Source organism: Lissotriton helveticus, chromosome 4_1 (genome assembly GCF_964261635.1).
Source record: "Lissotriton helveticus chromosome 4_1, aLisHel1.1, whole genome shotgun sequence".
In the NCBI taxonomy this organism is placed as follows: Eukaryota; Metazoa; Chordata; class Amphibia; order Caudata; family Salamandridae; genus Lissotriton; species Lissotriton helveticus.
The window spans coordinates 314,750,454-314,763,837 of record NC_136063.1 but is presented as its reverse complement, the minus strand read 5'-3'; the positions used below and the strand labels follow the sequence as shown (position 1 = coordinate 314,763,837).

The window sequence follows — 13,384 nt, the reverse complement described above, 5'->3', positions numbered from 1 at the left end:
GCCGAAGAGTCTCCTACCTTGTCAGAAGTCTTCGTGTAATCGGTCTCTACGACCGTGTAGCTGTCGTCTTCGGCGGCAGCGTTGTCTTCTTCCTCGGAGGACATCCCCAGCTCGTAGAGTGACGGAGTCGGGGCCTTCCCCTGCAGGGTGGCGTGTGCTACCCTCTGCCTCTCTCTCACACGAAGGGTCTTCGGGGCGAAGGCGGAACAGGCGTTGCAGTCTCCGCTTTCATGGTTCACCGGTAGGCAAAGGTTGCATACCGGGTGCTGGTCCTTCTGCGCGTACTTGTGGTGGCAGTTACGGCAGAACTTGAACGGCGTGTTGTCCATCATCGAGCGTCCAGGGCCTCTCTGGTTGCGTGTTCGTCGACGGTCGTCGAGGATCTCGATGAAAAACGCCTTCTCCTTGCTGACCTTTCATCGATGAAGTCCCCTGGAGTCTTCAGATGACTTCTCCTCGTCTTTTCAGTATTTTCTTTCTTCTTTCTCCAAAAATGTCTGGAGCCCAAACGGGAACGATCCAGACCCGACCGCGGAAAAAAAGAATCCGAAGATGGCGCCCAAGAGTGGGAGCTTCCGCAGGAAGCATGCCGACGTCACCGGAAATACACCCAAGGGGGTGTGACGCCGACGCCCACCTGGGCTAAGAGAAAAAAAAAAAAAAAAAAAAGAAGAAAAGACTACGAATCCGGACCCAACCACAAGACCGCGGAATAATGCACAGCATAGTGAATCCAGAAAGATTCACGCTGCAAAAATTTACCTTTCGAATCCCTTCTTGTATACCCTTGCAGACTGGAAGATTTTAGTTACCTAAATATGACCCTGCTGAATTTGAAAAATGTATACCTCCCCTAGGATTCCCAGCATAAGCTGGCTCATCGGGATCATCTCTATGTCCAATCCTTTCCGACAGCTACAAAGTCCCACTAGACAGGTCATTGAAACTTTGCAATCAAAGCACGTCTCAATAATGTGCATAACTAAATAAAGCTCAGTTCTAATGTCTTCGCCTCAAAACTCAACAGACAAAGCTCCTGCCACAGTGTTAGGGGATCCCTTGTAACTGCCTTATATCAGGACTTGCTGTCAACTGACACACTAAGCCAGTACAGAAAACACATTTTCCTAAGTTTAATTTTACATCACTTTGCCCTTCCTCCCTCATGTACCCTGTGCCAAAGCAGTAAAATTAACTTGGTAATAGTTTTTATGTAAAGGACACCACCATGGGAAAGCAAAATAGTAATTACCAAACACATATGCGTAGAAGCAGGCTGTAAAAGAATAGTAGCATGGAAACTGAAGAATATGTAATTTGCACTTTACAAGGATCTTAACATACAGTACTGAAGGAATGATGGGTAAACATATGCCATGACATTCTATCAATGTTGTTACTGGAAATGCCCTTTTGCTAAAGTGCCAATTGTTCTAGAGCTTTAAACCAGAACAGTTTACCAGTGCATACAATGCATCAGTGAAATTCCCACACGGAGATCCCCACCTTTGGTTTTGCTATGGTCATCTCTGTTGCCCACATTGCTCAACTTGGGCTTTTTTTCTGGACCTCTTATTTTTCCAGGATAAAGTGGGGGGGTGTATAACCAAGAAACCAAATTGTGATCAGCTTCCCTGTCCCATCTCTTTTTTCTTATCCTTTTCTGGAGGTCCTTGAATGGGGGTGCCACCTGTGCCTCTGCTTCTCGGTTTTATTAGGAGGGGATGTCTCAGCATATGGTTACATCTCCGCTCTGCATTTTGGTTTCCTGTCCCAACCCAAATCAGCGGTGGTATGTAATCCCACAGTGCATGGCTTGAGGCTGAAAAGTCCAGAGGTGAAGAGTCAAAGCTACAAAGTACCCATTTAAAGGCAATCACATATGGTGTCATAAAAAACGCCATAAGACACTGTGTGGCTATATTTTCCATTAGCCTCTTTAACAGAATATGTCCAAGGCACTACTTGGAAATTATGATCTCTTTTAATATTTCACCAAAGGCTCCAAGTTCCTTCTCAAATTCTCCATGTTCTAAGAAATCATTTGAAACAAATAAGATGCCCAACTACCATCCTATCCTAGTGGATGCTAACCAGAGTCAGGTTTGTAGCCAATTAATGCATGCTGGCATTCTGGGTGTCAGGAAGGATGATCTGTTGTGGATCCTGAACATAACAAATGCATTTAAATGCACTCTCATGCATCATTATTTTCCCACCTGTTAAGTGCATTTGAACCGTATCTCTGAAATCTTCTGAGATGGCCGCCTGTTAGAAATTAGGTCTCTAGTTGGCAGAGATATGCACCCTGTCCAAGAACAGAGCACCACTCTACACACCCTAAATTAACCTGCGCTCACTCACTGATAGCTTGGCATAGAGCAGTCCGGCTCAACTTAAGAGGCAATGTGTACAGTATTTTTGCAATGTTTATTACAGTGAAAACACAACACACACCACAAAAATAATCTACACCAGGTTAGAAGGATAGACCTTAATTCAATCAACAAGATCAAAACGACAAACATAAAACAAGTAGAACCAGTGATATGAATTTTTAAGGAATATCTGGAATTATAGTGCTTAAAAGTCAATTGTGCTTAGGGGTTACTTGAGATCACGCTGGACACTGGGTCAAATCTGAAAAGTGAAGCCGACCGTGATGGAGCACGGGTTGGATACAGAAGATACGCAGGCCCAGCAGAAAACGGTACCTTTCGGGAGGATGTGCTTACATTGAGGAGCAACTGCGTCAGTTGCAAGTCACACAGTCGGGCCGACGCCATCATCGAGTCCCTTTACGATGAAGGCAGTGCGTCGTCATCTAGCCTTATGATGAAGACACTGCATCGTCGGGTTTCACAGTCGGGTCCCGCGTCTTCGTTGAACCCCTTACGGTGAAGATGTTGAATTGTTGTTGGGCCATGCTGTTGATGCTGTGGAGTCTCAGAAGCGGCACTGTGCAAGCATTGAATGCAAATGCATTGGTTTCGACTTGCGCAAAGCAGGCGATGTGTGGATTTTGACAATGCAGAACAAGAAAACCCATTCCCAAGGGACCAAGACTGGTTGGGCACCACTTAGTAGGGTAGGACTCACATATGGCAGAGTCCAGGTGCTGGTTGGAGATTGGAGGCAGTCTTTGAAGTCCCTGAGACGGCAGAATAAGAGGCAAGTGGACATGCTCTTGGAGTCACTCTGGGATCAAGGTGTGTAGGTCTAGTCCTTCTCATCCAGGCAGCAGGCACTGCAGCACAGCAGAAAAACAGTTCTTCCAGAGCAGCAGTCTCACAGAGTAGCAGTCCTTTTTCCTGGCAGAGTATCCACAAGTCCAGAAGTGTACTGACTTGGAGGTGTCAGGGGTCCAATACTTATACCCAGTTGTGCCTTTGCAGTGTGGGAGATTTCAGAGGGGCCTTTGACGTACACAAGGTCCCTGCCCTTTGCTGCCCTTGCACATGACTCACTACAGGGGATATGCAGTTCTTTGTGTGAGGAGAGGCACAACCCTATTCAGGTGCAAGTGTCAACTCCTCCCTCCTATCTAGCCTAAGAAGACCGATCAGCCTGGTGATGGGCCATTAGGATGTGAATGTCACACCTCCTCTCACTTTGTGTGCGACAGTCTAGAGGAAATTCACAAAGCCCAGCTGTCACCCACCCCAGACGTGTATTGGAGACAGGCAGAGGTACGCAGGGCTTAAGAGCAGAAAAATGCCAACTTTCCAAAAGTGGAATTTTAAAAGTTGTAATCATAAATCCAACTTTTCCATTAAAGATGATGATTACAAGTCCATAGGTACCAAACATGACTATTCTACTCCTTCTCAATCCAGAATTACACATTAAATGCATCAAGAAACCCAAAATGCTAACCTATGAGAGGGGTAGGCCTCACAGTCATGAAAAACAAATTTGGGAGTTTTTGACTACTAGGACATGTAAAACTAAAAAGTATATGTCCTGCCGTTTACCTACACAACACACTATGGGCTACCTAGAACAATCCTTAGAGGTGGCTTACATGTAATAAAAGGGGAGTTTAAGGCTTGGGAAGAGATTTTAAATACCAAGTCGACATGGGAGTCAACTGCACATACAGGTTCTGCAGTGACAGGCCTGAACCATGTTTAACGGACTACTTAAGTAGGTGGCACAATCAGTGGAAACTGGAATGGCATGGTAAGCAAAAAAACAATGGATGTAGGCCCAGATCTCTGTACTGGGGTGAATGTATGACATTGTACTCCATTCTGTCCATTAGTTTTTCTTTTTGCATTTGTCACCCCGAGTGGGACGGGTATGCCCAGATGTGGGTCCCGTGCTCTCCATGCCACTGGAATCAAGCTATCCTGGCTGATGTGGGCTGAAAGCCCAAAACCGGTCCTAGGATGCTTGTTTCCAGTCCAGGGAGGATCTGGTCTGGCAGTACGGACTGGACTGTTCCCATTGGGCGCAGGCTCAAGACTGATTTGCATATGGCTGGGTCCAAACTGGAATGGCGAGCAAAAAAACAATGGATTTAGGACCAGATCTCTGTACTGGGGTGAATGTTTGACATTGTTCTGCATTCTGTCCATCAATTGTTCTTTGTTTGCACAGGCCCACCAGCAGCATTTAATTTACAGGCCCTGGGCACATATAGTGTACTTTACTAGGGACATAAAAGTAAATTAAATGTATCAATTGTGGATACATCAAGGTTACCATATTTTAGGGGAGGGAGCAAATGCATGTAAGCACTGGTTAGCAGTGGTAAAGTACCCAGAGTCCTAAGGCCATCAAAAAGAAATCAGCAAAAAGTGAGACAAAGCAAGCAACAAGTTCAGGAAAAGACCACCCAAGGCTGACCGGTGTAACACCACCTTTAACTAAAGATTATGTTGGGCTATTGTAGATGTACTGCATTATAAATTATCTATAGCTTGGAGAACATGTATGACTTTGGGACTTAGTCATAAACATCCGCACTATTGTACAGACCAAGAGCTATATGTCCTAATTTGGCAAAGACCCCAAGCTGGAACATATGTTACTTATCTTATAACATACTATATCTACTGAATCGTAACACAATTGTAATAATTCTTTAAAAAAAAGGGGACAAAATTAGCGCGATCTCCAGATTTTTACTTTAATAGACTGACAGCTTTTGATTAAACACTTTGGATACTGTTCACAAAAAAACATAACAGTACAGGTGGAGATTTACAGCTCTGCCTGTGCATATGTTTACGTTTTCTTTCTATTCATAAACATTAGTATGCCTGGGAAAAGCACTAGGTGCAGGTTTTAAGATACACTTTTGGGAATTGTCATGTGGCATGTCCCAACGGCTCCTATTCCCACTGTGTGGAGTTCTATACACCATAGAAATCCGCACTAGAAATGGAGCCTCCTGACCAAATGCACTTTTTGAAATTTTAGTTTTGTCTGGGGGGAAATATTTTTCCTTGTGGAGGAAACACCAAGTAAATCTGGGGATAATCAGTTCCTGTTAACATCCTAGAAGGGGAGTCACTCCTGCTCTTGGCTGGCGTAAATCTGTGAGGATTCCTAGTGTGGAAAGGGGTCATACTTTGGGAATGTTCACAATCATATGTGTTTTTTGGCATTTCCAAACTTCCATGGCAAACCACACCTTGAGAGGGATTTACTGCTACGATTTATTCACATTGGTCGTGGAGAAATCCATAGTATTAAATGCATTTATGCCCACTTACAATACTTTTGTGATTTCCTGGCAGGTGTAAATGAGGTATTTTCAGCCATAAAGCTATGCCTATGGTCCAAAATATTTGGTGAACAGGCCCTTTATAGATGAATCTACATCTCGCTATACTATTCAGTTTGTTCACTAATAAATGTACCGATTGTCATTCACTGGGTCAGTCCTTTTCAGTGAACTGCTGCATAAAGGTCATTAGCTGCTGGTGATTCTCAGGGAGGGAGCACTCTGTGCCAGAGGTTTAGGAATCCACGAATAATCGCTTGGAGGGGATGTGGCCTAATGGCCAGAGATACAGACTTTGGAAATGGGGAACAGGTTCAGAGCTTCCTATTGGCTCAACATCCTCTTGATTTTGGGCAAGTGATTGATAAATGTAATCTGGTGCTTATGTGAAGCGCTCTATTGTCCTTGGGCCAAGTTTGCGTTATGCAAAATAAAAGTAGTCTGTTCCAAGTGCTTCCTTCCATTCTGCTTCATGATCAAAGGTCGTGTTTAGACTTGTTGCTCCTGAAAGTCCAACTATGAATTTTGATGATGGTTTAAAATGCTTTTGATAGGAAAGCAGGATGCCAGTTACTTTATTTTACACTTGCTTTGGTATCTGCAAGCTGGTGATTAGGCATCTTTTACAAACGTCTCTTGTCGCACAAAAGTGCGCAGTATCATACCCAGTAGGTTAGACTACTGTAACACACTACTTCTAGGGGACCCCAGCTCTCTGATAAGACAATTGCAGCGGATCCAGAATATGGCAGCCAAGCTGGCTCTCTCACGTGCGCGCTCTGCATCTTCATCTTTGGCACTTAAAGACCTTCATTGGCTGCCTATACATCAGCGGATCTGCTTCAAGGCTTCTTGCATTGTCTTCAGAGCACTTCACGGACTGGGACCTATTGCTCTTCAGAATAAATTTAAATGGTACTCTGCAGCGAGGCCCTTACGCTCCTCCTCTGCTTTCCTGGTTGGGGTCCCTCGCATTCAGAGGATGCGAATGGGTGGCCGTTCCTTCAGCTTCACGGCCGCTAAATTGTGGAATGCTCATCCACTCTTTTTAAGGAAGCTGAACGAGCCGACTCATTTCAAAAAGGGTCTGAAGTCCCACCTCTTTCCTAGGGCTGTGTGATCCAGCTCTGCTAGTGCTGTGATTTTGGAGTCAAAGCGCCAGGATACCCCTTTGGGTAACAGTACGCGCTATATAAGTATGCTATACAATACAATACAAAAGTAATAGAAAGTACACTATCAACAAGAGAATAAACAATATCAAATGTGTGGTTTCTGAATAAAGTGGTAACAACTAAATGCAAAGAAAATCAGCTCAACTAGCAAAATGTGATACGAAGAAGAAGCATGCAGACCTGTTCTCATCTAGGGAAGGCTCGTGCTTGGCTGTAGGGTCTATCTAGCTAGACCGAAATGTGGCTGCCTTACCGTCTGGTCGGTTGTAAATCTTCTTTTGGTGACTGCGTTTTAAACCCTATTTGGAATAACTATGTTAGAATTACCAACAAGCTATGCTTGTTAATTGTAGGGCATTTATGGATTGCTGTAAAGTATTTAATTAAAATAGGTCAATTGGCAAACAAATGGTATTCTTCAAGGTCCTTGATTTGTACTAGAATGTATTTCCAATATATTCAACCTAGATTATCCCCAATTTAGAGAAAGGTGAGACAAAGGGAATAAGAAACTTCATATGAAAAAACATACATTTGAAAAAAGGAGGAGTGGTGGATGCCCAGCGAAGAAAAGTGGAAATGCTAATTAATAATGGCATAAATAAATAAAGGGAAAAATCTAAATAAGAATTAAAACTAGCCAAGAGACTATAAATAACCTTACCACATCCCACGCCACAGTAATCCATGGCTCTTAAAAATAAATTGTACACGTGTGGCTGAATTAATTTATATGATTGCTTAGTTCAAAGCAAAGCTAAAAGAAAGGTAGCTCTCATAAAAAACCAAGAAAGAGAAGCATTGCACTCTTCTTACCAAGAAACAATTCCTTCCACTTTCCCACTTAACACAAAAAAGGACAAAACATTTACTTCTTTTGCACAAAACCACGTTTTAACTTACATTACAACTTTCATCGTTGTCTGGCCGATGAGGAAGTATGAACGAAACAACACTTAATGGTCCGTCACACTTGTCTGCTGGCTGGTTGAAGTCAAGACAGCTGGTTAAGATACTGTAATAATGTGTTGGAACTGGTATTGTACCCTCAACAAACCTGTCAAGAGGACATAAGAAATGCAACATTTTACTACATTATTTGATCTGTGTAGAGCATTAGTCAGTCAAGAATAATGGGCTATTCACGCTACATGTTTTGGAGTGAAATATTGTTTCCAGGGAAACAGGGCACACAATTCAGAAGTCCATTTTAGGCCTTGCTACAGACCGCTTCAGCTTCCTATATTGGCAGACATATCGTTTAGAAAGAAATATTCATATACTTAGAAAGGGCTTTGGGTGAACACCTAGCTCATGATTGAATGCCTTTGTTTGTCTCTGGTAGCTACTCTTGTTTGAGTGGCTTTCCTGCCTATTATGTTTGTCCTATTCAGGGGAAATTCGGTCTCACAGTGTTACGATTGGACAGTTGTATCATCCACTGCTGCTTTGTGGGGACACTTTCTTATCTTTATGCATTAGCACTCCATGGGAAAACGCATGTTACCTTGCTCTCTCCCTCATTTTGTTCTTCTCAAGGCAGCTGCAAAATGCTGACAGGGGAGTCACTCCCTTTTTTCCACTGCAGAGCAATTTGCTTTCCTTTTTAGGTCTCGGCCTAGAGACGCACGAAGCGCGTTCTCGGCAGAGAACTATTGTAATCGTTTCAGTCTCCAAAGCCGACAAAAGGAGACAAGAGCTGGGCACGCGCCCAGAATTCTCAATGGGAGAGGTGCGACAAGTGCTGGCCACGCGCGGATTCAGTCGCGCGCACGGCGCACCCAGCAATCCTAATGGAAGAGGGAGCGGCAAGTGCTGGCCACGCGCGGATTCAGTGGCGCGCACGGCGCCAGCATCCCCACCGTGCGCCGATCACTGCTCTCTTCCTGGCCGGCATCGAGAAGTTTCGCAACGCAGTGAGGGCACTGAGAGGTAGGTGCTTGTTCAAAATGTCATGTCCTCTAATTGCATGGACTTGCGGGAGTGTTTGCAGTGTAAAGTACCGGAATGGCGGGAGCAAAGAATGATGTCAGATGTGCTTTGAAGGATTCTGCTAATGTACACAGAACATTCAGTACAGTCTGCTCTCTGAGCGTGCACGTTACTGATCGCCTATTCTTTATTGGACACCAGGGTGCGCCATGTGTTTTTTTAAATTCAACCCACCAAGATAAACATGTCTATTCTCTTCTAGAAAAGAGTGTTAACCGTGACCAGTGTAAAATTATTCAGTAGCCTTGCCTGCTTTCAGAGTAGTGAGTAGTGAGTGCAGAGTGGTGAGTAGTGAGTAGTGAGTGCAGAGTGGTGAGTAGTGAGTGGTGAGTAGTGAGTGGAGAGTGGTGAGTGCAGAGTGGTGAGTGCAGAGTGGTGAGTGCAGAGTGGTGAGTGCAGAGTGGTGAGTGCAGAGTGGTGAGTGCAGAGTGGTGAGTGCAGAGTGGTGAGTGCAGAGTGGTGAGTGCAGAGTGGTGAGTGCAGAGTGGTGAGTGCAGAGTAGTGAGTAGTGAGTGCAGAGTAGTGAGTGCAGAGTGGTGAGTGCAGAGTGGTGAGTGCAGAGTGGTGAGTGCAGAGTGGTGAGTGCAGAGTGGTGAGTGCAGAGTGGTGAGTGCAGAGTGCAGAGTGGTGAGTGCAGAGTGCAGAGTGGTGAGTGCAGAGTGCAGAGTGGTGAGTGCAGAGTGGTGAGTGCAGAGTGGTGAGTGCAGAGTGGTGAGTAGTGAGTGCAGGGTAGTGAGTGCAGAGTAGCGAGTAGTGAGTGCAGAGTAGCGAGTAGTGAGTGCAGAGTAGTGAGTGCAGAGTGGTGAGTGCAGAGTGGTGAGTGCAGAGTGGTGAGTGCAGAGTGGTGAGTGCAGAGTGGTGAGTGCAGAGTGGTGAGTGCAGAGTGCAGAGTGGTGAGTGCAGAGTGGTGAGTGCAGAGTGGTGAGTGCAGAGTGGTGAGTAGTGAGTGCAGGGTAGTGAGTGCAGAGTAGCGAGTAGTGAGTGCAGAGTAGCGAGTAGTGAGTGCAGAGTAGTGAGTGCAGAGTAGTGAGTGCAGAGTGGTGAGTGCAGAGTGGTGAGTGCAGAGTGGTGAGTGCAGAGTGGTGAGTGCAGAGTGGTGAGTGCAGAGTGGTGAGTGCAGAGTGGTGAGTGGTGAGTGCAGAGTAGTGAGTGGTGAGTGCAGAGTAGTGAGTGCAGAGTGGTGAGTGCAGAGTAGTGAGTGCAGAGTAGTGAGTGCAGAGTAGTGAGTGCAGAGTAGTGAGTGCAGAGTAGTGAGTGCAGAGTGGTGAGTGCAGAGTGGTGAGTGCAGAGTGGTGAGTGCAGAGTGGTGAGTGCAGAGTGGTGAGTGCAGAGTGGTGAGTGCAGAGTGGTGAGTGCAGAGTGGTGAGTGCAGAGTGGTGAGTGCAGAGTGGTGAGTGCAGAGTAGTGAGTGCAGAGTAGTGAGTGCAGAGTAGTGAGTAGTGAGTGCAGATTAGTGAGTGCAGAGTAGTGAGTAGTGAGTGCAGAGTAGTGAGTAGTGAGTGCAGAGTAGTGAGTAGTGAGTGCAGAGTAGTGAGTGGTGAGTGGTGAGTAGTGAGTAGTGAGTGGTGAGTGGTGAGTGGTGAGTGCAGAGTGGTGAGTGCAGAGTGGTGAGTGCAGAGTGGTGAGTGCAGAGTGGTGAGTGCAGAGTGGTGAGTGCAGAGTGGTGAGTGCAGAGTGGTGAGTGCAGAGTGGTGAGTGCAGAGTGGTGAGTGCAGAGTGGTGAGTGCAGAGTGGTGAGTAGTGAGTGCAGAGTAGTGAGTGCAGAGTGGTGAGTAGTGAGTGCAGAGTAGTGAGTGCAGAGTAGTGAGTAGTGAGTGCAGAGTAGTGAGTAGTGAGTGCAGAGTAGTGAGTAGTGAGTGCAGAGTAGTGAGTAGTGAGTGCAGAGTAGTGAGTAGTGAGTGCAGAGTGCAGAGTAGTGAGTGCAGAGTGGTGAGTGCAGAGTGGTGAGTGCAGAGTGGTGAGTGCAGAGTGGTGAGTGCAGAGTGGTGAGTGCAGAGTGGTGAGTGCAGAGTGGTGAGTGCAGAATAGTGAGTGCAGAGTAGTGAGTGCAGAGTAGTGAGTAGTGCGTGCAGAGTAGTGAGTAGTGAGTGCGTGCAGAGTAGTGAGTGCAGAGTAGTGAGTGCAGAGTAGTGAGTAAAGAGTGCAGAGTAGTGAGTGGTGAGTGCAGAGTGGTGAGTGCAGAGTGGTGAGTGCAGAGTGGTGAGTGCAGAGTGGTGAGTGCAGAGTGGTGAGTGCAGAGTGGTGAGTGCAGAGTGGTGAGTGCAGAGTGGTGAGTGCAGAGTGGTGAGTGCAGAGTGGTGAGTGCAGTGGTGAGTGCAGAGTGGTGAGTGCAGAGCAGTGAGTGCAGAGCAGTGAGTGCAGAGCAGTGAGTGCAGAGCAGTGAGTGCAGAGTAGTGAGTGCAGAGTGCAGAGCAGTGAGTGCAGAGCAGTGAGTGCAGAGCAGTGAGTGCAGAGTAGTGAGTGCAGAGTAGTGAGTGCAGAGTAGTGAGTGCAGAGTAGTGAGTGCAGAGTAGTGAGTGCAGAGTAGGGAGTGCAGAGTAGTGAGTAGTGAGTGCAGAGTAGTGAGTAGTGAGTGCAGAGTAGTGAGTGCAGAGTAGTGAGTGCAGAGTAGTGAGTAGTGAGTGCAGAGTGGTGAGTGCAGAGTGGTGAGTGCAGAGTGGTGAGTGCAGAGTGGTGAGTGCAGAGTGGTGAGTGCAGAGTGGTGAGTGCAGAGTGGTGAGTGCAGAGTGGTGAGTAGTGAGTGCAGAGTAGTGAGTGCAGAGTAGTGAGTGCAGAGTAGTGAGTGCAGAGTAGTGAGTGCAGAGTAGTGAGTGCAGAGTAGTGAGTGCAGAGTGGTGAGTGCAGAGTGGTGAGTGCAGAGTGGTGAGTGCAGAGTGGTGAGTGCAGAGTGCAGAGTAGTGAGTGCAGAGTAGTGAGTGCAGAGTAGTGAGTGCAGAGTAGTGAGTGCAGAGTAGTAAGTGCAGAGTAGTGAGTGCAGAGTAGTGAGTGCAGAGTAGTAAGTGCAGAGTAGTAAGTGCAGAGTAGTAAGTGCAGAGTAGTGAGTAGTGAGTGCAGAGTAGTGAGTGCAGAGTAGTGAGTGCAGAGTAGTGAGTGAAGAGTAGTGAGTGAAGAGTAGTGAGTGAAGAGTAGTGAGTGAAGAGTAGTGAGTAGTGAGTGCAGAGTAGTGAGTAGTGAGTGCAGAGTAGTGAGTGCAGAGTAGTGAGTAGTGAGTGCAGAGTAGTGAGTAGTGAGTGCAGAGTAGTGAGTAGTGAGTGCAGAGTAGTGAGTGCAGAGTAGTGAGTGCAGAGTAGTGAGTGCAGAGTAGTGAGTAGTGAGTGAAGAGTAGTGAGTGCAGAGTAGTGAGTGCAGAGTAGTGAGTGCAGAGTGCAGAGTGGTGAGTGCAGAGTGGTGAGTGCAGAGTAGTGAGTGGTGAGTGCAGAGTAGTGAGTGGTGAGTGCAGAGTAGTGAGTGGTGAGTGCAGAGTGCAGAGTGGTGAGTGCAGAGTAGTGAGTGCAGAGTGGTGAGTGCAGAGTAGTGAGTGCAGAGTAGTGAGTGCAGAGTAGTGAGTGCAGAGTAGTGAGTGCATAGTAGTGAGTGCAGAGTAGTGAGTGCAGAGTAGTGAGTGCAGAGTAGTGAGTGCAGAGTAGTGAGTGCAGAGTAGTGAGTAGTGAGTGCAGAGTAGTGAGTGCAGAGTAGAGTGCAGAGTAGTGAGTGCAGAGTAGTGAGTGCAGAGTAGTGAGTGCAGAGTAGTGAGTGCAGAGTAGTGATTGCAGAGTAGTGAGTGCAGAGTAGTGAGTGCAGAGTAGTGAGTGCAGAGTAGTGAGTAGTGAGTGCAGAGTAGTGAGTGCAGAGTAGTGAGTGCAGAGTAGTGAGTGCAGAGTAGTGAGTAGTGAGTGCGTGCAGAGTAGTGAGTGCAGAGTAGTGAGTGCAGAGTAGTGAGTAGTGAGTGCAGAGTAGTGAGTGCAGAGTAGTGAGTGGTGAGTGCAGAGTGGTGAGTGCAGAGTGGTGAGTGCAGAGTGGTGAGTGCAGAGTGGTGAGTGCAGAGTGGTGAGTGCAGAGTGGTGAGTGCAGAGCAGTGAGTGCAGAGCAGTGAGTGCAGAGCAGTGAGTGCAGAGTAGTGAGTGCAGAGTGCAGAGCAGTGAGTGCAGAGCAGTGAGTGCAGAGTAGTGAGTGCAGAGTAGTGAGTGCAGAGTAGTGAGTGCAGAGTAGTGAGTGCAGAGTAGTGAGTAGTGAGTGCAGAGTAGTGAGTGCAGAGTAGTGAGTGCAGAGTAGTGAGTGCAGAGTAGTGAGTAGTGAGTGCAGAGTAGTGAGTGCAGAGTAGTGAGTGCAGAGTAGTGAGTAGTGAGTGCAGAGTAGTGAGTAGTGAGTGCAGAGTAGTGAGTAGTGAGTGCAGAGTAGTGAGTAGTGAGTGCAGAGTAGTGAGTGCAGAGTAGTGAGTGCAGAGTAGTGAGTGGTGAGTGCAGAGTGGTGAGTAGTGAGTGGTGAGTAGTGAGTGCAGAGTAGT

The 13,384-nt window shown here is 46.7% G+C and overlaps 1 protein-coding gene across 7 annotated transcripts in view; it reads right to left on the bottom strand.

Annotated features, from left to right (window-relative positions):
* The window catches only part of ENPP2 (ectonucleotide pyrophosphatase/phosphodiesterase 2), a 442,632-nt gene that overhangs the window by 18,328 nt on the left and 410,920 nt on the right, over nt 1–13,384 (bottom strand). For all 7 annotated transcript variants that reach the window (XM_078686841.1, XM_078686846.1, XM_078686840.1 and 4 more), the window contains one exon: nt 7,813–7,966. In XM_078686841.1, coding sequence (XP_078542967.1) covers nt 7,813–7,966 — 154 coding nt within the window. The remainder of the gene's footprint in view (nt 1–7,812; nt 7,967–13,384) is intronic.